This window comes from Oryza glaberrima, chromosome 1 (assembly GCF_000147395.1).
Source record: "Oryza glaberrima chromosome 1, OglaRS2, whole genome shotgun sequence".
NCBI classification, from domain to species: Eukaryota; Viridiplantae; Streptophyta; class Magnoliopsida; order Poales; family Poaceae; genus Oryza; species Oryza glaberrima.
Window position 1 is genome coordinate 6,278,000 of NC_068326.1, and position 26,049 is coordinate 6,304,048.

Consider the following 26,049-nt stretch of genomic DNA (forward strand, 5'->3'; position numbering starts at 1 on the left):
GTATCACTTCTACAGATGTGAGACACAGTTGGGACTTGGGAGGCTTGATCAGTCGTCAATCATTTGGAGAATGGATGCTGAACATTGGAGTTTGAGCGAGAGCCAGTAGTTGCAATGTGCAATGCAAATTTGGACGTATAATTTGGCCTCGCCACCGGTCTGGACTCCTACTATGTCAGTCCTTTTAATCTGAGACACTACCGTCCATTTGTGAGGGGGGCACTTCCACATTTCTCCTAGGAGTACTTCATTCTCACCGGAATATAAAAACCTAGTTGTACGAATTTAAACAGAGACTGTTCAGTTTTATGGTACTAAGATATATCACTGTCCAGATTCACAGTAGTAGTACTATGACATGTCACATCCAATATACTCCTTCCGTCATATAAAATACCAATCTAGTACTCCCTCCGTCCCATAATATAAGGGATTTTGAGTTTTTGCTTGTACTTTTTAGCCACTCGTCTTATTCAAAAAATTTTGGAATTATTATTTACTTTTTTGTGACTTACTTTATTATCCAAAGTACTTTAAGTGTAACTTTTTCATTTTTTATATTTGCACAAATTTTTTGAATAAGACGAGTGATCAAATAGTACAAGCAAAAACTCAAAATCCATTATATTATGGGACGGAGGGAGAGTACAGGATATGGCACATCCTAATACTACGAATCATATGCCACTTCCAGTTTTAGATTTTTTTTTTTGGGGATAGATGAAGTAGGTTCTTATGTTTTGGGATAAATGGAGTAGCTAGTATCTTTCTTTTCTTTTTTTTTTCTTTGTTTCTGTTGTTACAACAATATTACTGCTAGTTGACTTAATTGGCATTTTGGCAATATGCAACGTTGCCCTGCGCTAGAGTGAAGCTCAAATAGAGAAAATTTACCTTGTTTTTTCACGTGCATACATACTTTTTGAACGGTTAAATAATGTATTTTGTTAATTCATTTTTTTAAGTTTAAAATAATTTATATTTAATTGATTATACGTTAATGGTTTACGTATCTTCTTCTTTCTCTCTTTTCACTATCAACCAAAACACGCTTGAGAATGTATAGTCACTGGTATTAGGTTCGAAGATGAGAAGAGTAGTAGGCAAGTAGCTCGAGATAGTTTAGCTCTCTGGTGTCTAATCCAGGACTTTTGGATCATGGCCCGTCCACGTGGGCTGGGGTCGGTTAGGCAAGACGCGGCCCAAAGTCGCTACTTGCGTGGGCCTTGCGGTTGTGAATGTGCGTGATCGTGTGAGCTCAAAGACCAACAGTTTCCTTATCTATTTCGCTTTAATTTAAACAGAATATCCCCCATTTTGTTTTTCTCAACTCAAAGGCAGGACGCAAACCGAATTTGCGAGATGCTCTACTCTTGCTGCAGTCTGCACTCGCGCTAGTTTGTTCACGATTTCTCGACACGGAAATATGAATATGCGTGTCCTCATCAGTTAACTACAGTTGATTATAAGCCGTAACGGTTTATTAATAAGAAAAAGATAATAATTTATAGGCAAACTTTTATATATGTATTCTGAGCGACTTAAAATTAAATGAAAAACAACATTGAAAAAATAAAAATCAACTTTTAAAATTTAAATTTAGTAACAGCTTATAATTCATAACTCATAGCGCAAGGGATGAGACCTTAAGGAGCCCTTTGCTAGCGATTCAACCTGTAACACCAGCCTTATTTTGCTTCGTCAGTATTAAGGCCATAGACATTGAGTCATTGACGCGACATCCTCTTTGCAATGCGATTATTCCTTTTCCACATGAATAGTACTTCTCCCTCTATTTCATATTATATAACACTTTGATTTTTTTTTTAGGTTTCTTTAAGTTAGATCAATTGTTCTTTAAAAAATAGCAATATTTACAACACCAAGTTAATTTTATTAAACATAGCATTGAATATATTTTGATATGTTTGTTTTGTTTTGAAAATATCATTACTTTTATATAAACTTGATCAAACTTAAAAAAGTTTGATCAAAGTGTATTATAATATGAAATGACGGGAGTTTCTTTTTTGTTAAATAGTACTACCTCATTTTTTATATACGATGTCATTTTTCACATAACGTTCGATCATTCGTCTTATTTAAAAAATATTGTAAATATGTAAAAAAAATATAAGTTAAGGCTGGAGTTCTTTTTATAATAATACAAGTTGTCGGGGTTATGGATATCACGTAACTAATAGTAGTTGACTAAATCTCGGCAGGACCCACCACATGCCATGTCCTATACGGAAACAACCTGCGAATATAGAAGGAGTTTCGGATTAGGGAAGACAACCAGAGTTCTACATGGAAACGACAAGTACTACTCGGATTGTATCCATATTGGTTTCCCTAATTCTACTTGGACAGGGGGACACCTATGGGTATAAATACAATGCCCCCTAGGAGGAGAGGGGACACGACCACCTCAATCGACACCACAATCAACAGACATGGGCAACATAGACACCACAAAGCCAATACAAGCCAACATACGCCAAGACAAGACGCCGGATATCGGCTTCAGGGATAAGCACGGCTAGTCCCCTACGGTGTCTTCGGATACTGTCAGAAGAGACGAAAGCGCTATCTCTTATCTCGCCGGGCATAGATTCGAGGAGGAAGACTACCTTGTTGTCGACAACGAGTCAGACCTTCAGACCACCATGTCGACAACAGTTAGATAGGCTACCCCAAATATTGTACTGGTGTGATTATGGTGAATAAGATCAATACCGGCTTCGGCCAACAGGATGTAGGGCTATTACCTGACAATTCAGGGGCCCGAACCTGTATAAAAATCCTCGTCTCTGTCTCTTTTACCTCAGTCTCGCGTATACCCTAGTACCAACGATCCCCATACCATACAAATACCGGAATCGCGACATCAAACGTCGACACAAGTCACAATAAAACAAATAGCATTTTTATAATTTTCTTAATAAGATAAATAGTCAAATATCATCATAAAAATTAGCGATGATATATATTTAAAAACGGAAGTGGTACACTATGGGCTACGGCCCTATTCTTTTCTCCAACAAAAGTTGGATAAACTTTTAGATAAAAGTGACATGCTTTTCAAATTGCTAAACGGTGCATTTCGTGCAAAAACTTTTTATATAAAAGTTGTTCTAAAGTATCAGATTAATACAAATTTCAAGTTTGTAATAATTAAAACTCAATTAATCACACGTAATTACCACCTCGTTTTGCATGAAACACTTTATCTTCATATTCATCTTCAGGAGATTCAAACACCATCTAATAGTAGCTCCGGGGAGAAGTGACGGAAACAAAACCAAAATGATCAGCTTCAATTTGAAACTGTGGTTCGACGAGTTTCAAAAGATTTAACTCATTAAAGTGCGTCACAATCTACTACTACTCTGTCCAAAAAAAAAAGCCAACCCTAGCAATGAACATGTGTCTAGGTTCGTTCGTAGGATTGGGTTTTTTATGGGATAGAGGGGATAGGTCTGTACATTTGGTCGGATAATCGGATCACACAATGCACCGATCGAGGGGGGGGGGGGGGGATAAGGCCTGGTTTAGTTCCCCAATTTTTTTTCTAAAAAACAGTACATCAAATCTCTAGACACATGCATGGAGCATTAAATATAAATTAAAAAAACTAATTGCACAGTTAGTAGAGAAATCACGAGACGAATCTTTTGAGCATAATTATTCCATGATTAGCTATAAGTGCTACAGTAACCTACATATGCTAACGACGGATTAATTAGACTAAAAGATTTGTCTCGTGGTTTCCAGAGTTATAAAATTAGTTTTTCTATTCGTATGAAAAACCTTTCCGACATTCGGTTAAATATCTAATTACATTTCGCGAAATAAACATGCCATAAGTTTGAAGTTGTGTGCACAAAAATGTCCGGATTCTCCACGCGGACGCAGAGACATTTGGACACACCGTACGTACCCGTGTGGTGGGCCCATGCCACGTCGGCCATTTTGGGATACTCGTAGGCCGGATACTCTACAAATCAAAAATGACGCAGAGATTCCGAATTCAAGCAGATCGTGGGGCCCAGTCCAGCAGAAAAGCTGGCCGTCCGCCGCAGCGGTAGGGTAGTGCCCGCCACGTTGATTCCGGGGCCCTTTTTGACATCACCCGCTACTCTCCTCCCGGTCCTCCTTTCTTTGCTAGATGCACCCATAATGTTACCCCCAACAGTTTATAGGGTCAATTAATTAGCACGCACCCATAAATCCATCTACTATCATTATAATTATATTTCCTTCTTTATCACTTTATACACCCAAAATAACGGGTCAGGATTAAGTTTCACAGATCAAGATTGATATAACCTGTCATTACACAGCGAGAGAGAGAGAGAAAGGTGGAAAGGAGCATCCGACACTATAGTGGAGATGGCTATTCACGGTGCAATATAATTGTTTGTGGAAATAGGCTATCATATAGTACGAGGATGTGAGAATTGACATAACACGGTCATATTCGCACTATCATGCACTACTATAGTAGACTGCCAACAATGATCGTCTCATACTCCTTAGCACACCACTTATATTATATCGAGTTTGGCAAGTTTATTTGAGTTAGATTAATAATGCTGCATCCGATAGTGTGGGTTGGCTTAGCTAGTTAGTGCATGGAAATCAAAACACATGATTAGCGAATGATTAATTTAATATTAACTATCATAAACTTCACAAATTATATTCATTTGATTTGTAGGAAATATCTATATTTTTTTTTCAAAACACATCGTTTAACAGTTCGAAAAATGTACTCACTATAAACGAGAAAATAGATCAGCTCATTAGAGCAAGTTTAACAATATAGCCTACTACCAGCTCCAAATCATTTATAGCTAATGTAATAACCAATTCATACAATAGTTGCATACTATACCATTAATACCTGGTCCCACCTGTCATTCACACATTATGTCTTGAAGTCCGTACTACAGCTGGCTACAAATTTATAGTCCGCTGCTCTTCTCTCTCTTTTTTATCTTTTTAAAATATGTTTATAGCTGGCTTGTAGCCTGCTATTTTACCTGCTCTTAGCTGATAAGAACCCAACCTTAGACTCATATTGGTGTAGCCATAATGGTGGCTGTTGTTTTTTAATGCAATTTTCACGCCCCGAGAACTATTAGGGTAAAACAGGATTATCTTTTGTCACTGAACAATTTTGATGGTATAACCTCAAACAAGTTTTTTTGTTCTAAAGAGAGAAGTTCATTGTGACAATCTAGTATTCTACTATAATCGACAGCAAAGTTTAAATAAATACTCCTCCATATCTAAAAGATTGTCTTTTTATTGTGAATCTAGAGTCCTCAATAGTGATGTCCAGGTTTATAGCTAAAAAGCTATCCAAATTCATAGCCAAAATGATACTATCTTCGTCCCAAAATAAGTTTACTTTTGACACAACCCACACATACCAAACAAAACCAGAAAGACAAGAATATCCATACTATCAAATCTCAATACAAGTATTGCTTACTTTATCTTCTTCCAATACATCAATTTTGTACTTTCACAAACTTTGATGCAATGATGGCTCTAAAAATGAACTTATTTTGGTACAAATGGAAGAAACTAAAAATATGGGACGGAGGAAGTACTCATTTAGGAGTAACATTCAAGTTCATAGCTTTTTTTTTTTTTTGAGACGGAGCTAGTTGTACTCAATATAGAGAAAATATATTTGATATTGAGAAAATGTCTTTCAACGTTAAACAAATTTGAGATAAGGGAGCATGTGGAAAACCCAAATCGTCACTAACATGATCTTAACCAACTTTTATAACCTCAAACAAGTTCTTTTTTTTTGAAAAAAGGAAAAAACATTGTAACAATATACTAGCATTCTACTATAATTGATAGCATAGTTTAAAAAGGTACTCCCTCCGCCCTAAAAGAATGTTTTTTTACTATGAATAGTGTCTAGGTTCAAACAAGATATAATTAGGTATCTAGGTTCAAACAAGTAGATAGAAAATACTATTTTAACTATGAATCTGGATAATATCCATTATCTAGGTTCTATTGTCCATGTTAATTGCTAAAAATACATTCTTTTGGGGATGGATAGTGTTATACTCACTATAGAGAAAAATAGTCGACGTCGAGAAAATTGAACTTGGATAATCAACCTCAAATAAATTTGACAGAAGGGAGTACCTGAAAAAAAAAAACCAAATCAGCTCCGCTCGGTGTTAGCTGATTTGGAGAAAAATCTCTATGCTCAAGCTTCCTAAAGTACTAAATGTTGCTCTTTTTTTAAAAAAAAACAGAAAAATCACTTAAAAAATCAAATCAAATCATTTTTAATTTAATAATAATTAATAATTAATTAATCATGTGTTTATCTTTTTTTTCCCTCCTTCCAAACACACTCGAGTACCCCAAGCATTTCCCCATTCCAACCCTGCGTAGCCAGTAGGACATGCGTATTGTGGTCCACTCCTCCGCAAAAAGCGCCCCCCACCGTCCACCCCCATCGCTTTCCACCGTCCAATCCAAATCCAACGTTCACGATTCCCCCATCTGCCCTAAACCCCCAACCCCACTATAAAACCCCCATCCCCTTCCACACCGTTCCACGTCTCCTCAACTCAGATCTCCCCCATTTCAACTCCCTCCTCCTCCACTTTCCCCCCCGCATCGAGCAGCGAAGCGGCGATGGCGGAGGAGCAGCCGCGCGCGGCGGCGGAGGGCGGCGGCGAGACGCTGATGGAGAAGATCGCCGACAAGCTCCACATCGGTGGGGACGGGTCGTCGTCCGACTCCGACGCCGACGAGCGCAAGCAGCCGAAGCCCTCGGCGCCGCCGGCCCCGGCCGAGGTCGCAACGGAGTCGTTTGTTGATTCGGCTGCTGCTGCCGCGGCCGAGGCCAAGGCCAAGATGTTCCGCCTCTTCGGGCGCGAGGAGCCCATCCACAAGGTCCTCGGTGGAGGCAAACGTATGGCTGCTCTCTCTCTGCTGATGATCTCTCTCTCTGTTTCAAAGCTGATTTGGTTTGAATTTGTTAGAGCGGGTGGGGATGGGCTGGATCTGGATTGATTGGGAGTGTTGGGTTTCGGGCTAGATCTGGTAGATTAGCACTTGGCCAATGGGAGTAGGGTTTTAGCCTTTTGCTATGTGTGACCATCTATTCAGATCTGTGGGTATTTGGGGATGAGTTTAGATATCTTTGACAAATCGGAACAACTAATGTGATCCTCGCTGTGCTAGTTAATTCAAATTTCGGCAATGCAGGTTGCGTGCATCTCGTATACTCGTATACAATCTGATCTATGTGATTTCATTTTATCCGTATCTTTTTGAGTAAGTAGTGGACATGTTTAGCTTTGATGAATCATAAGCGATTGTGGCAAAGAGAAAAGATATGCTTGTATGTGTCAGGATCCATGTGAAGCGGGGTTTTGATTGACATGTAAAAAGTAATGGAATAATTGAATTCATGATTTCCTTGGTTGGTCTGTCACATTATTGTCTGCTGGTGTGCTAGTACTGGTCCCTTTAGAGTGACAATGAGCATGAATTGAACTGTTTGTAAACAGTATGTGTTTGAAGGTTAGTGATTAGCAATAGTGTACTCCGCCTCGTCACACAGTTAAGCCGTAGCTAACACAATCATATTGAATGAGGATGTACCTCATTCTGGTGAATCCTTATCAATAGCTACAAAGGATTACTATAAGCCACATGTGCTGTTGATTATTGCTATATTTGTCTGGGATTGTTAGTCTTCTGCTGTCCTGCCTTCAAAACAAACACCTTTGCTCTCTCCATAGGGGTGGTCATATTTTGTGGTTGAGGTGAAATTTCCATTATGTGCTCATGTTATATAGCCTGATTATCCATTGTTCATCCTGCCATATTGATTTCAGTTCTCTATTTGCAGCCGCTGATGTGTTCCTATGGAGGAACAGGAACATCTCTGCCGGTGTACTAGGCGGTGCCACTGCGATCTGGATCCTTTTTGAATTGCTTGGCTACCACCTCCTGACTTTCGTTTGCCATGGGCTCATATTCTCTTTGGGTCTTCTCTTTCTCTGGTCTAACGCCTCATCATTTATTAACAAGTAAGATTGTTTTTCATCTCTATCACAACTTGTTCAAGTTTTGGCAAAGCATAATCATGTTCCACAGGTAGATAATTACATAAAAGGTCTCTAAACTGTGCCCTTTCTTTCAGGTCTCCCCCGCGGATCCCAGAGGTGATTATTCCAGAAGATTTGGTTGTCAACATTGCTCTATCTACACGTTATGAGATCAACAGGGCCTTTGCCAATCTTCGTCAGATTGCTCTTGGCCGGGACATCAAGAAGTTCCTTATTGTATGTCTGTGATGCTTTTGTGTTTGTATAATTATTGTTCCCATAGCAAACTGAATATTTATGATCTATACCACACTTTTAGGTGATTGCTGGCCTTTGGTTGCTTTCTGTTCTTGGAAGCTGCTGCAACTTCTTGACCTTGGTTTATATTGGTAAGTGGTTTGGGCTACTTTGGACAGAATTATTCTTTATTACCTCTTCAAACTATAGATTTGACTAATGTTAGATCTTTTGCTTCTTATGCCAAACAGTGTTTGTGGTGCTGCACACAGTCCCAATTCTGTATGAGAAGTATGAAGATCAGATTGACTCATATGGTGAGAAGGGGTGGGTTGAGATTAAGAAACAGTATGCTGTGTTCGATGCTAAGGTCCTGAGTAAAGTACCAAGGGGCCCCTTGAAAGACAAGAAGCACTAGGAAGAGGTGATGCAGTGCCTCGTGGCAGGTGATAGTAGTGGTTGGGTTGTGGTTCTTGAGATGCACTGCTGTCACCTATTGCCTTGTGTTGTGTATGGCTCTTTTGTTGTCTGGTCTTGATGGGAGTAGCTGAGTAGCTTGCCCTACAACAGTATGCAGCTGCAGCGCATGCTTTGCTCCATCGCTGTTTGATTTTTGATCTGTAAGATGTCGCATGCATATTGTTTATGCGATATTGTTTTGTTACTAAGATTGCTGCATTTTGGAATTTGGTGATATTTATGAACCAATGTTGAGACTAGATGTCATCTACCCGTCATTTTTGTTGTTGACGTTGGTGAAAAATCTTGTTATGTTGTGCTATTAAAGATTCAGCCTGCGATGTGCACATTTATTTTTTCAGTTTGAAGAAATTTTGAAGCTATTCCAAACTTTGGCTTTAGGACTTGGAAAAATTTGTGGTGTTGCGTCACTCGACGAGTCATTTGGGGAATGCAGCATCATTTTCTATCCATAATGAAGTTTTAATATTGAAACATCATCTGATGCTGCTTTGTAAAGGCTTATAAGGAACCAAATTTGGTCCCTTCGACTCCTTGAGTCCTTGATCCTTGAAAGCAAACGTAACACTTGGGCTTCTGATGTTCACTTTTGCTCTTCTTCCAGGCTAATCTATGAGCTGCCACAGCTTTCTCACATGCCAATGTTTTGAGTAACCATGGTCTCATCATGGGCAGCACTACCGGTCTACCTTTGCTTTTTTGCTTCCTCATAAGCCATTTGATTGCATTAAACTCTCAATCTGGCTAATATAACAAGCTACACTTTCGCTCTCAAAAGATGATTCTTCCGCGTCATGGTTCGTGCGATGCGCTTAGATTCTTGCTGCAGCAGTGCAGCTAGCCGGCATCGCTGGAACTCGTGGCGTAATGGCATGTTTGGCTGGTGCCAGCCACACTTTGTCATGCCATACTTTCTTATTTTTGGTTATTTTGGCACGGAGGAGTATGCAAAAAGAGCACAGGGATGGAAATAAAAAAAGAGACAAAAGAAAACAAACGTCCGCTCCGGATTCATTATTCTGAAGCACAACAACCGGAGGCAGGCAAAACATAGTCCCTGTGTATGGAAGTTCTCTATCAAGTTTTACAACAAAAAAAAACCGGTTTCATAACCAGGCTCCTTTGGTCCCAAACATTCTTAACTGGTGGAACTTAAAACACTGGACTATTTTCACATGGTTGTTTTCCGTCTATTCTAGTTTTCAAATTATGTTCATACACTCTGGATATTTAGATAGTTCAGAGAAAGTATGTCAACTGTTGTTTCTTTCTGGAGCCTCCTTCACCGTACAACTCATTCCATTGCTTCAGCTCACCCATTATTGTTCCTTCAGCAGCAAAGCTTGCCGCCACCTGCATTTCAAAGTTTCCACAAATTGTTAACAAGCAAGTATAATGCTAACAGTTTTTCAGTTTTATATTAGCAAGAATTACGTTCTGTGCATGTTTCAGAATTCTAAATTCATCTGTAACAAAAGATTCACCTGGTTTTTTGCTTCTTTCAAATCTTTCATGTTTAGTGGCCTTAGTATGATCGTCTCGTCCTTCTCTTTCATCTTCGAAGCATCTGAACCATTGCCTCCTTGTTCCCGCTTCTTCTTCTCCTGAAGATATTAGGCATATATATTTTACTTTTAGTATAAAATTTCACAAAATTGTCTCCAGTGAATGCTTAAGTATCACAGTGACTAGATTACCAGTTCCTTCTTTCTTTCCTTTTGGATCAGTTCCCTCACTGGACGATATGCTGCTGTTGTGCACAGGTTCTGTCACACAGCAGACTACTGAGTTAACCAAAGAGTTCTTTGGGTTGACATAGATTCATGTCTTATGATACTGACCTTTAGATCACTGCCACTATATCCTTCAGTCATGGTGGCTAGTTCCTTATAGTCTAGCCCGCCATCAACTTTCTCCTTTGACAGAAGGCTCCTCAAAATCAATTCCCGACTTTCCAATGATGGCAGGCCGACCATGATCCTAAAGAAGCAAGGCAACACACTCAGGCATGGAACTTGGAACAATCGAAAGGGGCTAAAAAAAAGTTTAGATACAGATGAGAGAACTAGCATCTAGCAAGGAAGAGATGCAAACCTGCGCTCAAACCTTCGAATGATAGCTTCATCAAGATCAAAGGGTCGGTTGGTCGCAGCAAGGACAAGAATTTTTTGATCTGGTCTTGACAAGAGGCCATCCCAGTGTGTCATGAACTCATTTTTTATCTTCCTCATTGCCTCGTGCTCTCCAGCTCTGTTCCGCTGACCAAGCATGCTGTCGACCTCATCGACAAAAATGATCGTCGGTGATACTTTGGCAGCTAATGTGAACAATGCTCTAACATTCTTTTCATCTTCACCAAACCATTTCGATGTGATAGTCGACATTGAAACATTTATGAAACTCGCTTGAGCTTCATTTGCAATAGCCTTGGCTAGCATCGTCTTGCCAGTTCCAGGAGGACCAAAAAGTAATATACCTCTGCAAGGTTTAAGAAGACCCCCTTTGAAGAGATCTGGTCTTCTGAGAGGGAGCATGACAAGTTCTTGAAGGGATTCTTTGATATCACTTAATGCACCGATATCATCAAATGTGACACCGATTTCATTAGCAGGTATCACTTCAGGTCTGATGCGCTTTTCAAACTCATTGTCTGGCGGCATTTCCTGAATACACGAAAAGGATGCAATTACACATTATCAAAATTAGATTCATGGGGCTTGTGAAAGTAACATAAAACGGCACAAGATATTTTTTAAGAACTACGTATGATATATCAAAGTCATAAAAAAACCTTTCAATAATTGATTTCAAGGAACTACGCTTTACTCTGCACAGCATTTAACAGAACGACACTTCCATAATAACCAACGGTTCTGTAATAGTTTTGCTGGTGCACGTGTGCTTTTAGACTTTTAATTAATGCTCTTACAGGTGCTTTTGCAGCTGGAGATGGATTATCCTTCTTCTCGAATTTCTCTGGTTCTGCTTTGCTCTCAACAGGAGGGGCAGCAGCAGCTGTAGGAGGTACTGGTGGTAGCAAAGTTGCAGGTTTTGTTTCTGATTTTGCAGCAAATGGAGCAATTCCCCTGTCAGCCACCTGTAAGTGAGGCATAATACATGAATAACGGTTCGTTAAAAAAAACATGAATAACTACAAATCAACAGAATATTCTGAATTTCCTGAAGCGTATGAAGTTAATCCAAAAGCAGTAGAAATAAAACAAACCTTTGAAGCATCACGCTTTGCTTCCAACTTCATGCTATCCTTATCATACATCTTGTTCTCTTGAAAAATTTCCAGTGCATGGGACAAGCTGTGTCATGAGAGAGTCATAAAGCGGAGAAGAGATGAAGAAACCAACAGACAACTATACAAAAATGCTAAGTACCTCTTTGCAGATAGAAGTAATTTTCCGTTTCGGTACTCCGGATCTTTCTTATTCATCAGGTGATAAGAAACTGCTGAAACCACAATCTCCTCAATGTACCTACCTAGAACCATAGTATCAGATAGGCATATCGAGCCTAAATCATCACACTCAAGGTCGTTTTCGGCAAGGACTTCCGTAATATGGTTCCGGTTATCCTGGAACTGAATCATCTTCATATCTTCTTCTAATTGGGAGTTCCAGCTCACAAGGTGGTTCTCATTTTCTGGTGGCTTGATTTCGATGTTGTATGGAAATAAAGCAGTTAGTCTTTCATCCAACTCTTCATCAAAGTCCATATCCACAATTCTTGAGCCAAGGACTAGCACTGGCCCTTCAAGTTTATTCAGTAGTTTTTCAAACATGACATACATTTTTTTGGACTTGTGAAGAAACTTCTCAACATCTCTTATGTAGAGAACAATTGGGTTCTTCTTAGATACTGAATGCAGTACCTTGTATACTGCTTGCACCAAAATCTTCTCATCAAAAGTCCAGCTGCTAGCACGTCTGAGAGAAGCTGCAGTGTTTAACCAAATACAACATGACTCATGAGAAACAGATATAGGTGCAAAATACCAGAAGCCTCAGGACAAATTTTGTGTGCAAGAGATTTTAATATGACCTGGATTATTTGGAGGGCCTTGTGATGCCAGACTACTCATATCAGATGAAGTTGAGGCATTCCTTTTAAGCTTCGGGAAGCTGCTCGTACTTTCAGAGCTCCTGCAAAATACATAAAGAAAGCATATCAACAGCAGCCAATGATTTGCAGTTTCTGTAACAGGTTCACAGAAGCACAATTTTCCAGTACCTTAATTTCATGTCCGTCATGCTGCTTTGTCTACGAATAGTTCCTGTGATAAAAAATAAACCAAACTAAGATAACAAATATACAGCTGCAAAACTTCCTGAGGTAGAATGAAATACATAATTCAGTTATGCTCTACGGTCATTCAGCTGCAAAACTTCTGAGGTAGAACGAAATACAATTAAGTTATGCTCTACATTCTGCAAATGCAAGCAAATTCATTTTTTTTTAAGGTAAGCACTATTACATTCGTTCACAGCATCAGAATTTCAGACCAACTTGAGGCTAAATTATGTGAAGTCAAGAACAGTTGTTTTGTGCTTTGCTGGCAGTAAGTGTACTTATTCATTCTCTCAGTTCAGCAGGAATTGTAGTTTTCTGAAACTCTGTTTGAATACCGATGCCATTCATCCATATTAATAACAGCATATACAGATGGAATCGCTAGACATTTTTGTTTCAGATAACTGAGAATGACAGCAACATGGCTGTATTCAAGATCTCAACCGTGGTGTGCAAAAGTGTGAATTTCACATGAAAATACATGTTCCATCTAGTTTGTTCTAATAGAAATGAAACCAGAAAAGTTCATGTCGTCTGCTAATGACTGAGCAGAGTTGCAAAAATTCCATGCAAGAACTGAAGCAGACTACTGACAAGCAAACATAATTATTCTGCCCTACTTCAGAATAAGGAACAGTTGAACATTTCTTATTGTGAAGTCGATCATGTCACCTTTGGGTTTCTCCTTTTGTGGTAGAATCGAAAGAGATCCAAGTAATCCAGACACCTTTTCAAGGGTCGTCTCAGATATGGATCTTTTGAAAGACTGATAAGGAGAAAGTGCTCACAAGTTAATAGTTAATTTAAACTGGCCACTACTTGGGTAGTTGATAAAAATTCTAAATTTCACAACAATGTAGGGAAAAAAAAGCACTACAATGTCAAGAATAAGCAAAACAGGACACACACATTTATATTCTCCAAGGTTCGGAAATCAGAAGAATGGTGACCTTACAACAAATACGACAAAGCGTGTTGAGTTCTTACCGAGTCTGTGCTGCTACCACCACCATATTTGCTATGGATCTGTGAGGAAGAAAAGTCTGTATCACAAACATACTTAAAAATGTACATGAAAGGAAATCTGTGCCAGCCAAACTCACCTTTATGAGAAAATCTGTAGGATCTAGCAACAGCAATTTTGCTTCAAAATAGTGGGCAAGCGCTTTGGCAAGCATTTGCTGGTAAAGTTCTTCAAGATAGGAACTTAATTAGCCTTAACTTAGTCAGGGCCAGAAGAAGAGTGATTCAGCAACTCCTTAACCTGTGCAATGGAATATGATTTACCTGCAGGGCCTGACAATAGAATCGCACGACTAGCTGGTGCAAGATTCCTGGTGTATTGTGAGATGTCTGCTTGCTTCAAGTGAACATACGCCGCGCTTGTCAGCAATACACGCGTTTGCTCGCTGCAAATCATAGTTTGGGGAAAAAGAGAAACAAAGGATGATGACATGGAGGGTGGAAAAGGAAATGAACGTGTACATTAAAAAAGAGAACAGAGCTAGAAATCTATCGTTCATCTAGCATCTTCCTTGTCCTGCTGGGTGATCATTAAAATTGAATTCCAGCTAATATTTTGATCTTGAAAGTGAACAAACAGACGTTTGACGTCTCATCGATGTTGTTCTGTATGTGTTCTATCGTCCCCTCATTTTTTTCTTTAACCAATTCTACCAGCACTACCTTTCAAGGCTGCCATTTTTCAATCACAAAGAGGAACATTTCAGAAAAGCAGGGTTGTCTCTCGTCGCCTCCCACGCAAAATTATGAACAAGCTAATCTACAGAAATATAGCAGTGCCACTGTCTTCAGTCAGAGCGTTCATTTTGTGATCTCCGAGCCAAAAGATTGTTGAAACCTTTCAAAACATTTCTCTCTCTCTCTCTCTCTTTCTAATTTGCCAAACTACACAGTTCATCTGAAAATCTGTTGCTTGCATATCACAGACATAGAATTATTTGTGCATGATAAGGTCATAAGAACGGAGGGAAAAACATATCCCCTATACAGGACAGAACAAAGGGAAAAAAAATCCTAAAAAAAAAAAAAACTGACGATGCAAGGTGACGGAACAGTTGCATAGCTCGATGAACGGGAGGAAAAAAAAAAGACGTTGTTGATGTTAATCACCTGAGGTAGTAGGGGAACCCGTCGAAGGTGACCCTGCTGTCGGCGCCGTCGACGACGAGGCGGCGGAGCTCCTGCTCCACCCTCTCCACCGTGACCCCGACCCTCGCCCCCTGCCCGCCGCCGCCTGCCCACGGCGCGGACGCCAGCCCCAGCCCCACCCCGACGCCTATCCCGATCCCCACCGCCGACATCACCACGTGCTTCCCCTCCATCCTCTCCCCGCCGCCGGCGTTCGTCCTCCTAGCAAGGTGGTGAGACGCACGGAGCGCAGCGATCGATCGGTGGCGCGGCGCGGCGAGCGGAGGAGGAGGAGGAGGAGGGTTAATGCGGGGGAGGGGTGGAGGTGGCGGAATGGGTGGCTCGGCGAGAATGGATGGGAGGGAGGGAGGGAACAACCAACAACAGCTACTGCTCGATCGATCGATCGCCGCGGGTTTCTCGGTGCTTCTGCTGCTGCGGGCTGCGTGTGCTGCCTGCGTCTGCGTGCGCGCGTCGCGGCGGGGGGGCAAATCCGGGGCGGCCACGCGGGGCGCGTACGTGGGCTATTTCACGGGGAGAGGTGGCGCACTGTGGCGCTGTCCAAACCGGGGGGAGGTTTTGCGTATGGGGCCACAAGTTTCTCTGTAATTGCGTGATGGTTCCTTCCCTTGTTTTCTTTCCCTCACATGGATGTTGGGATATTCCTTGAGCAGGTACAATAGTAGGCTATAAGCCAGCTATAAATATATTTTAAAGAGATAAAGTAAAAGATAAGAGTAGCGGGCTATATATTTATAGCTAGCTGCAACACGGACTCCAAGACGTAATGTGTGTATGACAGGTGGGACCGGATATTAATAGTATAGTAAGCAACTATGGTATGAATTGGCTACTACATTGGCTATAGATGATTTGGAGCCAGTAGTGGGCTATACTATTGAACTTGCTCTTAGGGCCTGTTTGGTAGGCTCCAACTCCTAAATTTAGCTCCATGAGTTGGGTCTGGAGTGGAGTTGTGGAGCTGCCTAAACCCAGCTCCACCTCTCTAGTTCATTTTGTGAGAGAGCTCCACCTAGCTCCGTTCACATTTCTAGTGGAACTGAAACTGTTTGTCTAAGCTTTAGCTCCAGGAGATGTCCTGGATTCTTATACTGTGAGTTAGAGAAAGTACTTCTATCGTCTCAAACATAGAATCTAGAATTCGTGTTATGTGTCACATTCTGTATTGGATTTTTTTATTTTATTTTGAAACAGAGAGGATGCTGAATTCGATACATCATATTATTGTAAAGTAAAGGAAAATTTTGGAAAATACCATCGTATATGAGAATGACATGTGGGGCCGAACCCACATGTCAATGACACATACGATGGTATTTTTCAACTCCGTGATTTTTGTGATGGTACTAAACAAATTAGGCCTATTGTAAATTTGGATATATCTATGTCTGAATTTATACTCTCTCCATACTCATAAAGAAAGTCATTTAGAACAATGTTTAAGTCAAACATTGGGAATATAAATCATGAATAACTCTCAAGTTGTTGAGTTTGAAAATATAAAAATTATATGTACAGATTTGTCTTGAAAAATAATTTCATAAAAGTATACAGATATCACTTTTCAATAAATATTTTTATAGAAATAAGAAGTCAAAGTTATGTTTTGGAGACCGTGTCGCTGTCCTTAACGACTTCCTTTACGAGTACGAGGGAGTACAGTTTTAAGAACGGTCACTGTTGGTTTTTATTGAGGACAAAAAAATGATTTTTTTTTTTACGATTCACTGCATGTATCATAATTGATTGGTTCAATAATTCAAAGCAAGGGATTTGATTCGATCATATTGATTTTTTTTATAAAAAAATCGTATACAGTTATCCACAAACCCATGTACGTGTACGGGCATCAACGTCGACTCGTGTGAATTGTGACAGTTTGACACGACTGGCACGATCTCTGGCAACGAAAAGGAGAAAAATGGCGTAACTCGGGACTTGCACCGTCCGTCCTGTTCTTCAGGCAGCTGCGGATTGGAGGAATCAACAGCGACCATGCATGTGCCAGCTACATAAGTATTTTAATGAGATAAAAAGATAAGAGAGAAGAGTAGCGGGTTACAGATTTGTAGCTAACTGCAGCATGGACTCTAAGACACAATGTATGTATGATAGGTGGGACAGTATACTAATAGCATAGTAAACAACTATTGTATAAATTAGCTATTAGATTAACTATAGATAAATTGGAGCTAACAGTTGGCTATATTATTAATCTTGCTCTACTGCGGTGGAATCACCAATCCCGGATTTTACCGGCCGGGGCGACCTGAACATGTCCATGCCCATACCCATGCCCCATGCAGATGCACCGATATGATCCAACGCACCTCCGCTTGAGATATGATCAAACTGTTTTGAATCATTGGCATCCCCCAACTTGCTGTACTACTTACCGCCCCGCCCGGTGTCCCCGTGCAACGCATCTCGCCGCAAAAATCTACACCGGTTCCTGTACAGTTCTTAGCCTGGACTGCGACTTAGACAGTCATATTATGGCTATCCATTAATTATTATAACAAAAAGCACAAAATTATTATAACAATGTTACTGTAGCATTAATTTAGACCTTCCATTGAAAAATTAAATGAACAAGCTCTTGTGTAAGCTCCTAACGAGAGCAGCTGTAGATGAGAATGCACCCGATCCCAATGTCGCGCGCTCCATGCGCTGGGCGCACGGGTTAACTGCCGCTGGGTTGCACAGAGACAGAGGCTGCGGACTTCAGCTGCGGGTGAAGCCGCCACCCGGCACGTCGGGTCGGGACTCCGGGAGCGAGTACGCGCTCTCTCGGGTGTCTTCGGTGGTCGCATCGAAGGCCTTGTTTAGTTTTAAAGTTTTTTTCCTAAACTTCTAACATTCCATCACATAAAACTTTTCATGCATAACTTTTTAGTCACATCATTTCAATTTCAAACATACTTTCAAACTTTCAAACTTTAGTGTAAAGTAAACATGAATAAAGTAAAGTTTTTTTTTTCATCTCTCTCGTTTGCCACACGTCCTCTCTCGCCGGAGCACGCGGTGACGAGACTCATCGCTGGATAAAATGCCCAAAGCCTCAGATGCAGAGTTGAGAAAGAAGAAGAACGCTCTAGTAACCGCCAGTCCTTCATGAGTTCATGTGCTTCAAAACCAAGCTATAAAAGATAAATATTTTTTCTGTGCTTTGGACGATGACAACCTAGCGCGACGTGGCAGCGCGCCACTGGCTCGGAGAGGCTACGTGGCACGCATGCACACGCCTCGGGATGCGAGCGAGACGCAGAAAGAAAAATATCTCTCACCCGGCGGCAGGCGTCCTCGCGGCACGGGCCTTCTTCTTGCGGCCCACCAAGGGGAGGAGGCGAAACGTACGTGGGCCACTGGGCCGTGCGTTTCGTTTCCTGGACTCCACCGAGCGAGCCCGCGGCTTCCTCCTCCTCCTCCCCTCTCCCTCCGCTCCGGCGGAGCGCCGCGAAACGCCCGCCGCAAACCGAGCCCACTGTCGAGGCGATCGGCGGCGGAGGCGAGCGCCGCCGCCTTCCGTCGCAGGGGTCACCGTCTTCGTCCTCCCCCGGTCTCCCCCTGGTAAGACTCGATTTCCCCTGAGCCTGATTCCGCCCGTTCCTCGCCTCAACTGCAGCATGGTGAACTGACCTAATGGAGGGGATTTTGAGGGAAGCTGCCCGCCATGTTCCGACCACCGGGTGCTTTCGTGGTCGCACCCCCGCCGCCGCCGCCGCAGCAGCAGCAGCAGCATCAGCCATGGCAGTGGCAGCCGCCTTTCCAGCCGCCGGCCGCTACATCCTTTTGGCAGCGGGACAATGTGCGGGAGCATGTGGGGAGGCTGCAGGAAACCATCGAATTAGCCACTGCAGTGTGAGTTCCTGAACCGCCTAAAGCTAGCGATAATCATGCAACTTTGTCTCAAAATCGAAGGCATTTCCTTTATTGCTAATTTATTAGACCTTTTTTTTTGTGGACTGAAAATGGAATTGAATTGGCAGGATAAATGAGCTCGAGGAAATTGCGCAGGCTAGAAGCTCGGTCGATGCTAGCACGCAAGGACCTGACTCGTCTTCAGCAAAATTGTCATCAGAGCCTGATGGTTCTTCTGCAGATAGGCCCCGGCATTTCGTTGAGCTTGCTAGAGCTATGAAGATTAGTCAAGACACTCATGAGTCTCTGGCCACAGATGCTGCTAATTATCTTTGTTCTCAGATTCAGAACCTTCTTGCACCTATTTATCCTGCTGTGAACCAAGGGGGTCCTTGGGAAGAGAGGTCTGCAATGATTAGGTTAGCTCAGAAGCTGCAGAAATCCAAGAGAAATAAGCGATGGAGAAAGAGAAAAAGAAAGCATGTTGCAGAGCTTTTCCAGAAGGTGCGCTCATCAATACGTTTTTCTGTTTATATTGTGATCAAATCAAAGTGACAACTGACCATAATGACATCAATTGTCTTGATGTTTCACAGGAGCATGCAGATTATGACAGAATTGATCAGGAAGCTGATGAATGGAGGGCTAGGCAAATAGCCAAGGACATGGCGCAGCGCAAGGTTCTTTCTCATTTTTGAATTTGTCATTTTGTTAGTGGGGTTGTTTTGGGTAAGATACTCTGTTGCTCCACAGATGATCAATTCATTGATACTGTGAAATCAGGTGGAAAACATGAAGCAGATTGCCAAGAAAAAAGCAAATGAGGAAAGAAAGCGTCTAGAATCTGAGGTAAAGTTAATGCTTACATTGTGGTGTGGAAATCCTGCTTGTCTGTGGACATCTGCGTGGAAGTTGTGAGCGCTATGTTTCATTAATTCATTTGCATACACTGCTGAATTACTATACATTGTGATACCTTGAGTTATGAATTTTGTTAAGTTGTAGTAAGCATTAAGTTACACCATTTTTTATCTTTGACCTTATCTGATTTTCTACAAATTTAGGAAACTCTATAAGCTTGCTTCTAAAATTTCTTAAAGTCTTGTATATTTGTGTTTGATATGCTGCAACCCAACATCTTCAATTACACCACCTACCTACCTGTTTTCTTTCATTCAGAATTATTGTGCAATCAGTTTGTGAATTCTTGAGTGGTTATTTCAGTATGTTATATTTAGATTCCAAACTATTAATATTCTCTGTAGAAATTGTAAATTCAAGAGTGGCAAATACAATAGTCTTGTTTTCTAGAAAACTAATTTTCTCAATACAAATCTTCTATTTTCAGCTTGAGCTTGCCCTAATGGTCGAGAAACTACAGGAGCTTCGCTCTATGAGAGTTCAAAAAATGAAGAAACAAGGCAGGATATATTCATCTACCCATTATTTTTAAGAATTTCCTTCTTTTTATTTATTTCAATATATGAGTCCATCAAACCTATAGTCATAATCTAAAGAGTTGCAAAATGTGGGAAATGGTTAATACATGGGGGTCAATCTTACTATAATGGGTCAATCACATTGTAATGCTTCAAGAATTTGTCCCTTGTTTAAATGATTGCCAAATTTTGGCATTCCCATTCTTCTCTGTCATATCTGATGCATTTCTTGCCAATCTGTTGTCCAAATGGGTGGTGTCTGAAAACTTCACAAAAATATTTGCTATAAAATTATGGTAGGCTCGCGCGAACACACTAAGGCCCTGTTTGTTTCAGCTTATGATTATTATAATCTAGATTATTAAGCCAGATTACTATAAGCTGGATTATAATAAGCTGTCATAGAATAAGCTGTGAGTTGTTTGTTTGTCTGGATTATTGAAGGCATGGATTATTGGGTTTGAAAGGCTAAAGTCTATAATGCCCTCAGCTATCTGTTCGGTTGATGGCATAGGTTGGTAATTTTTCTCAAGTATGTAGGGGTAGTGGGTCTTTAGCCACTCAATAATCTGAAAAAAGCTCCTCTAGAGCAGCTTATCAGATTATAATAATCTGGCTTATATATTATAATAATCTGCTATAATAATCTACTTGTTTGTTTCAGCTTACTCCTAATAAGCTAGATTATAATAATCCTAAGCTGAATCAAACAGGGCCTAAAATCACCTGCAAACTTTGCTTTTTCCTTGTTAGTAGCTGTTTTTTTTTCCCTGTTTTAGTACAGTTAATCAACCTAAACACATGGAACTGATGCATGAGTTACCATGTAATATATTTCAGGTCATTTTCTGCCAGAAGAAGATGATAAATATCTTGAGCGTGTTAAGGCTGCAGTTGAGGAAGAGGAGCGCCAAGCTGCAAGTGCTGCTCGGACTGATGCTGCCAAGGATGCTATTCTGACCGCGGAAGAGTCGAGGAAGGCTGTGCAGCGTTCAAATTCAAGAGAAGATGATTCTGATCAAGCCAAAAGTGCACCAACACTGGAACAAAACCAGAGAGATCCAGGAATAAGCGGCAGAAATCATCATGCAAGCCAAAAAACAGAGCATGAACTTCATAAAGATGACAGCAAAGGGCATGGGCATTATGATTCTGTTTCCAGTCTGCCTTTTGAGTTCTACCATTATTATCATGGAAGCAGCTACGACATGGGAACACTCATTGAGGTAACTTATGCTGGCTTTTCAACTTCATGCTACCATTAAGGTTTTGTGGAGTGTATAAGAATAAGACAGTGTAAATTTGAACTTGGCTTTGCACTATCAGTCTATCACAGCCAAAATTCTGAACTAGGCTTTACATATCAATCTATCAGAGTCATAGATATGGCATGGCGGGTTTCACACTTCCATTGAATACCATAATTGGCTCATCTGGGAGTTTTGCGAATGCTTTATGTGTTAATCAGTTAATGTGATTTCTACCAAGTGGATGTTTTAGGATGATCCTATCGATGGTCTCATATCAATGCAAATGTGCAATTACTCAATATGTTTTTTGATTGGGAATTACTCAATAGATTCACTCAGCCATCATGTATGTATTCCACCTTTGATTGCAGGTCCGCAGGATGTGGGATTCCTTTATTAGAGCTGGAGGAAGGTATGACTTTCACTCTGCTAAATATAATATGCAAACTAAATTCACTCAACAAGCATCTTTGCCATACAACAAAAAACAATGGAAATATATTTTGCTGATTCTCTGAAGAACTAATACCAAGATGAGAAAAAAAGAACTCATGAGAATATATAATGTTCTATTGATTTGGGTTATATATGAGGTTTATGCCATAGGAAAGTGCAATCTCTTTTAGTAAACAGAATGATGGTTGTTGGATACATTCGAAGTTTGTTGGGCTACTTGTATAGTACTCTGGAACGCTTTCTTGTAATTTCAGTACTGGGATAGCATTATAGTGCTGAATGTCCTGTGGTTCTTTCAAGCCATCTACTAATAACTTATGGTAGCATTCATGTTATTTTATTGAAGTGCTCTGATGATAGGATTTAGTACATTGTGCTCTCGATTGTAGTGCTTTACCATGTGAAACGAATTCTATGTAGCATTCGCTTATTTAACAGTGCAATTGTCTCACCTGCCTGCAGCCGAATACCTGGGCACTGGGTTCAGCCACCCCCTCCAGCTGATGAAGTATGGGCATCCTATTTAGTGCAGCCCAACTGTCCAAGTAACTCCACTTAGCTGTAATGAATTTAATCTTCTTCTGCCTAACCACTGGAAGTTTTCAAGGTTATCACAAGGCAAGTAGGTGTTTGAGTTGCTACTTTTTCCCCTTCATGTCAACTATTAATGCAGAAATTTGATTTAATATGTAGCCAATTGCATTGATGAAAATTAAATTGACTAAGCAAAGTTCAATTGCTTGCACTATGAACCCTCAGTTAAACACTTAATTATCTTATGGTTTCACATGAGTTATCCAATATAAGGCCCTGTGAGTTTCTTCACCAGCATAAACACTAAAAAAAATATTACGAAGAAATTGTGTTCCGGTCTATGCTTTTTCCAGGATGTCTTTTTGCACATCCATGATACGCTCCACTTATGGTCCGAAAATTTTAATCAATTTTGTTGACTGTGGGGCAAGATTGATACTGTCAGTGACCCAGTCCTGAACTTCTGATAAGTGATAACCGCTTCTGCAGTCTTGAGTCACCATTGTAGTTCAAATGTGTTGCTTTGTAAGTTCTATGTAATCAAGTACTAAACATTGGAAACACCATTAAACTTCTTTGCCTTCTCTAAAGAGAACTTATTGTAGTTCATGCCAAGGACCAAATTGGATGTATACAATTCAGCCTTGCGAACTCGTTTTATATTCGGAATCAAGAAAAAATGAAGAAAAATGCTAGAATGGGCATCCCTTTTCTGATAATGGTATGCAGACATGGTGGAGGCTTTTCTATGTGATGATTACTGGCCACAGGTCCTTTTCTGATCTGTTGAGTAGTTCATGACAACTACCAGATCGTGACTCAAAATCAATGGGATTTTACATATTAGATCAACCAGTGTTGTTCCTATCCACTGCTCTAATTGTTACGAATGCATGGAGACATCATGTTATACTTACGTACCCATCTGTTCTTATGGTGTTGAACTGAACGTACAAAACTATTGTAGGCTGTTGCTTAGACTGTAAGCTATATATTCAACAGGCTGGTGATATACCTTGAATAAATGTTAGGAATCGTTTGCCCCCTTCCTAATGATATTCCATAGTAACCTGCATCATGAATCACCACCTGAGAAATGAATAGCTTAGCATATGAGCTATAATGTTTCAGCATTTGATCAAACTCCCAGTACAGCCCAAGATTATCTTGAAATCTAAAACACTGTTGTATGAAAATTACATATTCATAACATAACCTTAGTATTAATTATAGTTATAGTGTTTATTCAGTTAGTACCACAATACCAGTTAAATTTTACCCTATATATCTCTTTGATATGAGGTTTTCATTGAATATTTATCTACGATGCAATCGGTCCTGAAAGCACTTTAAAAAAATATATATGTTCTACTCTGTTTAAAGTTTCTGAGAAGCTTTGTGTTTGTTGGATCAGATACCCTGGTGAAGATTTAAACCGAGGAATGTTTTGGATTCAATTTTCTGAGTAAGATAGGACTAAGAAGTGGACCGGCAAATCTAGACTTGGAACTGTATCTAGCAATAGTCAACAGATACGAGCAAATAACTTCATAACATGATAGCTTAGATGAATAGCGGATTTGTTCTTCAGCTTATCATTTCAATACATTTTATTCATACTGAGTGCTTGACCATTTCTATCTCCATGCATTACTTTTCCAGCAGCTGCATTTTGGGACTATTGGTTAGGACTTCAGCTTTTCCCCTATGATGAGCCATATAGATGGCCCCGAGAAAAAGATGGCCAACGAAAAAATCGTGGACACCATTAGGAGAAAACAAGAGGTTAGTGAATTGGATGGCATTAGCACCCAGTACTATATATCTCTATAATAGAGTAATAAGGACACGGCATAATGCCTGCTGCCTTTCTTGTTGTGCTTGCTTGCTCCTCCCATTTTCTTATCTCTTTGAGGTGATTAGTGATTACACAGACCAACAACTGAATCCTAAAGCTCGTAATGACAAATTTGATGATACTTGCAATTATGGAAAGATATCTTATTGCTTTTATGAAAAAATAATGCCGCTTTAGTCATTGAAGAATTATTGGGTGCACTTGGTTTTTGGGCCTAATAAGAAACGAAGCATTCTATTATGATGAAAGAATGTTGATTCTTCCTGGATTTCGAGAAAACTGTGCTTATCAAGTAACCCTCTGACTTTGCTGGGACGGTTTCTTTTCTGCATTTGGGCATGACGGGTTAGAAAGCAGGTCAATGAAGCAAAGCAAAGGTAGCATGCAAAAAAACGTGCTCCTCCTTGCGGGTGACAAGAATTTTGAACATCGACATGTTCTTTAAAATGCGGCTGACCACTAATTTCTGCTAAAAAGAAAAATAAAAAACAATACAAGTATAGTATTATTAAAGTTATTTTCAAGGCGATTTTAAACATACGATTTTCATACATCCAACATAAGCATTTAAAAAGATATTTATGCTCAAGGTTTGTAAGGTTTAACTTAAAACATGTCCGGAAAATGATATGTTATCGCAACAAGGTAGTTTCTTAGTTTGTCGCCAGAAACTCAATTTACAAAAAAAAGAAAGAAATAAATAAAATTGATCTCTCACACAAGGGGCGCTCGCACTCAAAATTTATAAACAAATCAATATCCCAAGTTTTTTCCATCTGAACTCTATTATTGGTTTAAGCTATTTTGAATGTAATTCAGATTGCTAAAGGTTAAAAACGACTTAATCGTGCTCTCTCTTTTTTTTTTTTCAAAAAGTAACCAAGCTTGACTATTCCCCTTTTGTTTTCACCTTTTAGTTTGTACTCCCTCCGTTTTTTAATAGATGATGCCGTTGACTTTTTCTCACATGTTTGACCATTCGTCTTATTCAAAAATTTTATGCAAATGTATAAGATATAAATCACACTTAAAATACTATGAGTGATAAAACAACTCATAACAAAATAAATTATAATTATGTAAATTTTTGGAATAAGACGAATGGTCAAATATGTGAGAAAAAGTCAACGGCGTCATCTATTAAAAAACGGAGATAGTAATAATTTATACAGAATTTGTCCTTTCGTTTAAATTAAAGCGTGGCACCTTTGGCTCTTTTGCACTTTTCTTCCCCTCATCTTTCTTGCAAAAATGACCTTGATTTTGACATCCCCTTTTCCACATAGTCTGGTGTGACACTCTCCTCAGCTAGGCTGTATGTATACCTGCCTGGTCATGCACTCATGTCAAGT

The 26,049-nt window shown here is 40.1% G+C and overlaps 3 protein-coding genes across 7 annotated transcripts; 2 read left to right on the forward strand and 1 right to left on the reverse strand.

Moving 5' to 3' along the window:
- The first annotated feature begins 6,613 nt into the window (after positions 1-6,613).
- LOC127760528 (reticulon-like protein B1) lies at positions 6,614-9,082 on the forward strand. The gene is made up of 5 exons (XM_052284810.1): positions 6,614-6,964; positions 7,910-8,090; positions 8,204-8,345; positions 8,428-8,497; positions 8,597-9,082. The coding sequence occupies exons 1-5, from the start codon at positions 6,685-6,687 to the stop codon at positions 8,761-8,763; spliced, it is 840 nt and encodes a 279-aa protein (XP_052140770.1). The 5' UTR covers positions 6,614-6,684; the 3' UTR covers positions 8,764-9,082.
- A 724-nt stretch (positions 9,083-9,806) lies between these two features.
- Positions 9,807-15,707, reverse strand: LOC127767186 (uncharacterized). Its single transcript, XM_052292477.1, has 15 exons — positions 15,261-15,707; positions 14,415-14,536; positions 14,231-14,319; positions 14,115-14,153; positions 13,800-13,893; positions 13,068-13,110; positions 12,879-12,979; positions 12,215-12,773; positions 12,052-12,139; positions 11,755-11,922; positions 10,920-11,488; positions 10,667-10,805; positions 10,523-10,591; positions 10,310-10,429; positions 9,807-10,178 (listed from the first exon to the last, which is right to left on the reverse strand). The coding sequence occupies exons 1-15, from the start codon at positions 15,470-15,472 to the stop codon at positions 10,065-10,067; spliced, it is 2,526 nt and encodes an 841-aa protein (XP_052148437.1). The 5' UTR covers positions 15,473-15,707; the 3' UTR covers positions 9,807-10,064.
- A 3,017-nt stretch (positions 15,708-18,724) lies between these two features.
- LOC127760474 (U11/U12 small nuclear ribonucleoprotein 59 kDa protein) lies at positions 18,725-24,828 on the forward strand. Of its 5 annotated transcripts, none has more exons than XR_008015085.1 (10): positions 18,725-18,869; positions 18,964-19,160; positions 19,289-19,664; positions 19,757-19,840; positions 19,944-20,009; positions 20,509-20,581; positions 21,440-21,825; positions 22,221-22,261; positions 22,768-22,923; positions 24,502-24,828. XR_008015085.1 is itself a non-coding variant. In XM_052284742.1 (9 exons), the coding sequence occupies exons 2-9, from the start codon at positions 18,973-18,975 to the stop codon at positions 22,862-22,864; spliced, it is 1,311 nt and encodes a 436-aa protein (XP_052140702.1). In that variant the 5' UTR covers positions 18,725-18,869; positions 18,959-18,972; the 3' UTR covers positions 22,865-24,225. The 5 variants fall into 5 exon arrangements, 2 of the variants coding, with proteins under 2 accessions (XP_052140702.1, XP_052140700.1); XR_008015083.1 differs by having other exon boundaries at positions 24,505-24,828; XR_008015084.1 differs by lacking the exon at positions 24,502-24,828 and adding an exon at positions 24,254-24,494.
- Positions 24,829-26,049: the final 1,221 nt, after the last annotated feature.

Excerpts from the sequence above, each read along its gene's own strand:
- LOC127760528 (XM_052284810.1), top strand. The coding sequence starts at position 6,685 with ATGGCGGAGGAGCAGCCGCGCGCGGCGGCGGAGGGCGGCGGCGAGACG. Across the intron at positions 8,091-8,203 it reads GCCTCATCATTTATTAACAA|GTCTCCCCCGCGGATCCCAG; the intron begins GTAAGATTGTTT and ends CCTTTCTTTCAG. Across the intron at positions 8,346-8,427 it reads ACATCAAGAAGTTCCTTATT|GTGATTGCTGGCCTTTGGTT; the intron begins GTATGTCTGTGA and ends CCACACTTTTAG.
- LOC127767186 (XM_052292477.1), bottom strand. The coding sequence starts at position 15,472 with ATGGAGGGGAAGCACGTGGTGATGTCGGCGGTGGGGATCGGGATAGGC. Across the intron at positions 14,320-14,414 it reads TCTATTGTCAGGCCCTGCAG|AACTTTACCAGCAAATGCTT; the intron begins GTAAATCATATT and ends CCTATCTTGAAG. Across the intron at positions 10,430-10,522 it reads AGGAAAGAAAGAAGGAACTG|GAGAAGAAGAAGCGGGAACA; the intron begins GTAATCTAGTCA and ends TAATATCTTCAG.
- LOC127760474 (XM_052284742.1), top strand. The coding sequence starts at position 18,973 with ATGTTCCGACCACCGGGTGCTTTCGTGGTCGCACCCCCGCCGCCGCCG. Across the intron at positions 19,161-19,288 it reads ATCGAATTAGCCACTGCAGT|GATAAATGAGCTCGAGGAAA; the intron begins GTGAGTTCCTGA and ends TTGAATTGGCAG. Across the intron at positions 19,665-19,756 it reads TTGCAGAGCTTTTCCAGAAG|GAGCATGCAGATTATGACAG; the intron begins GTGCGCTCATCA and ends GATGTTTCACAG.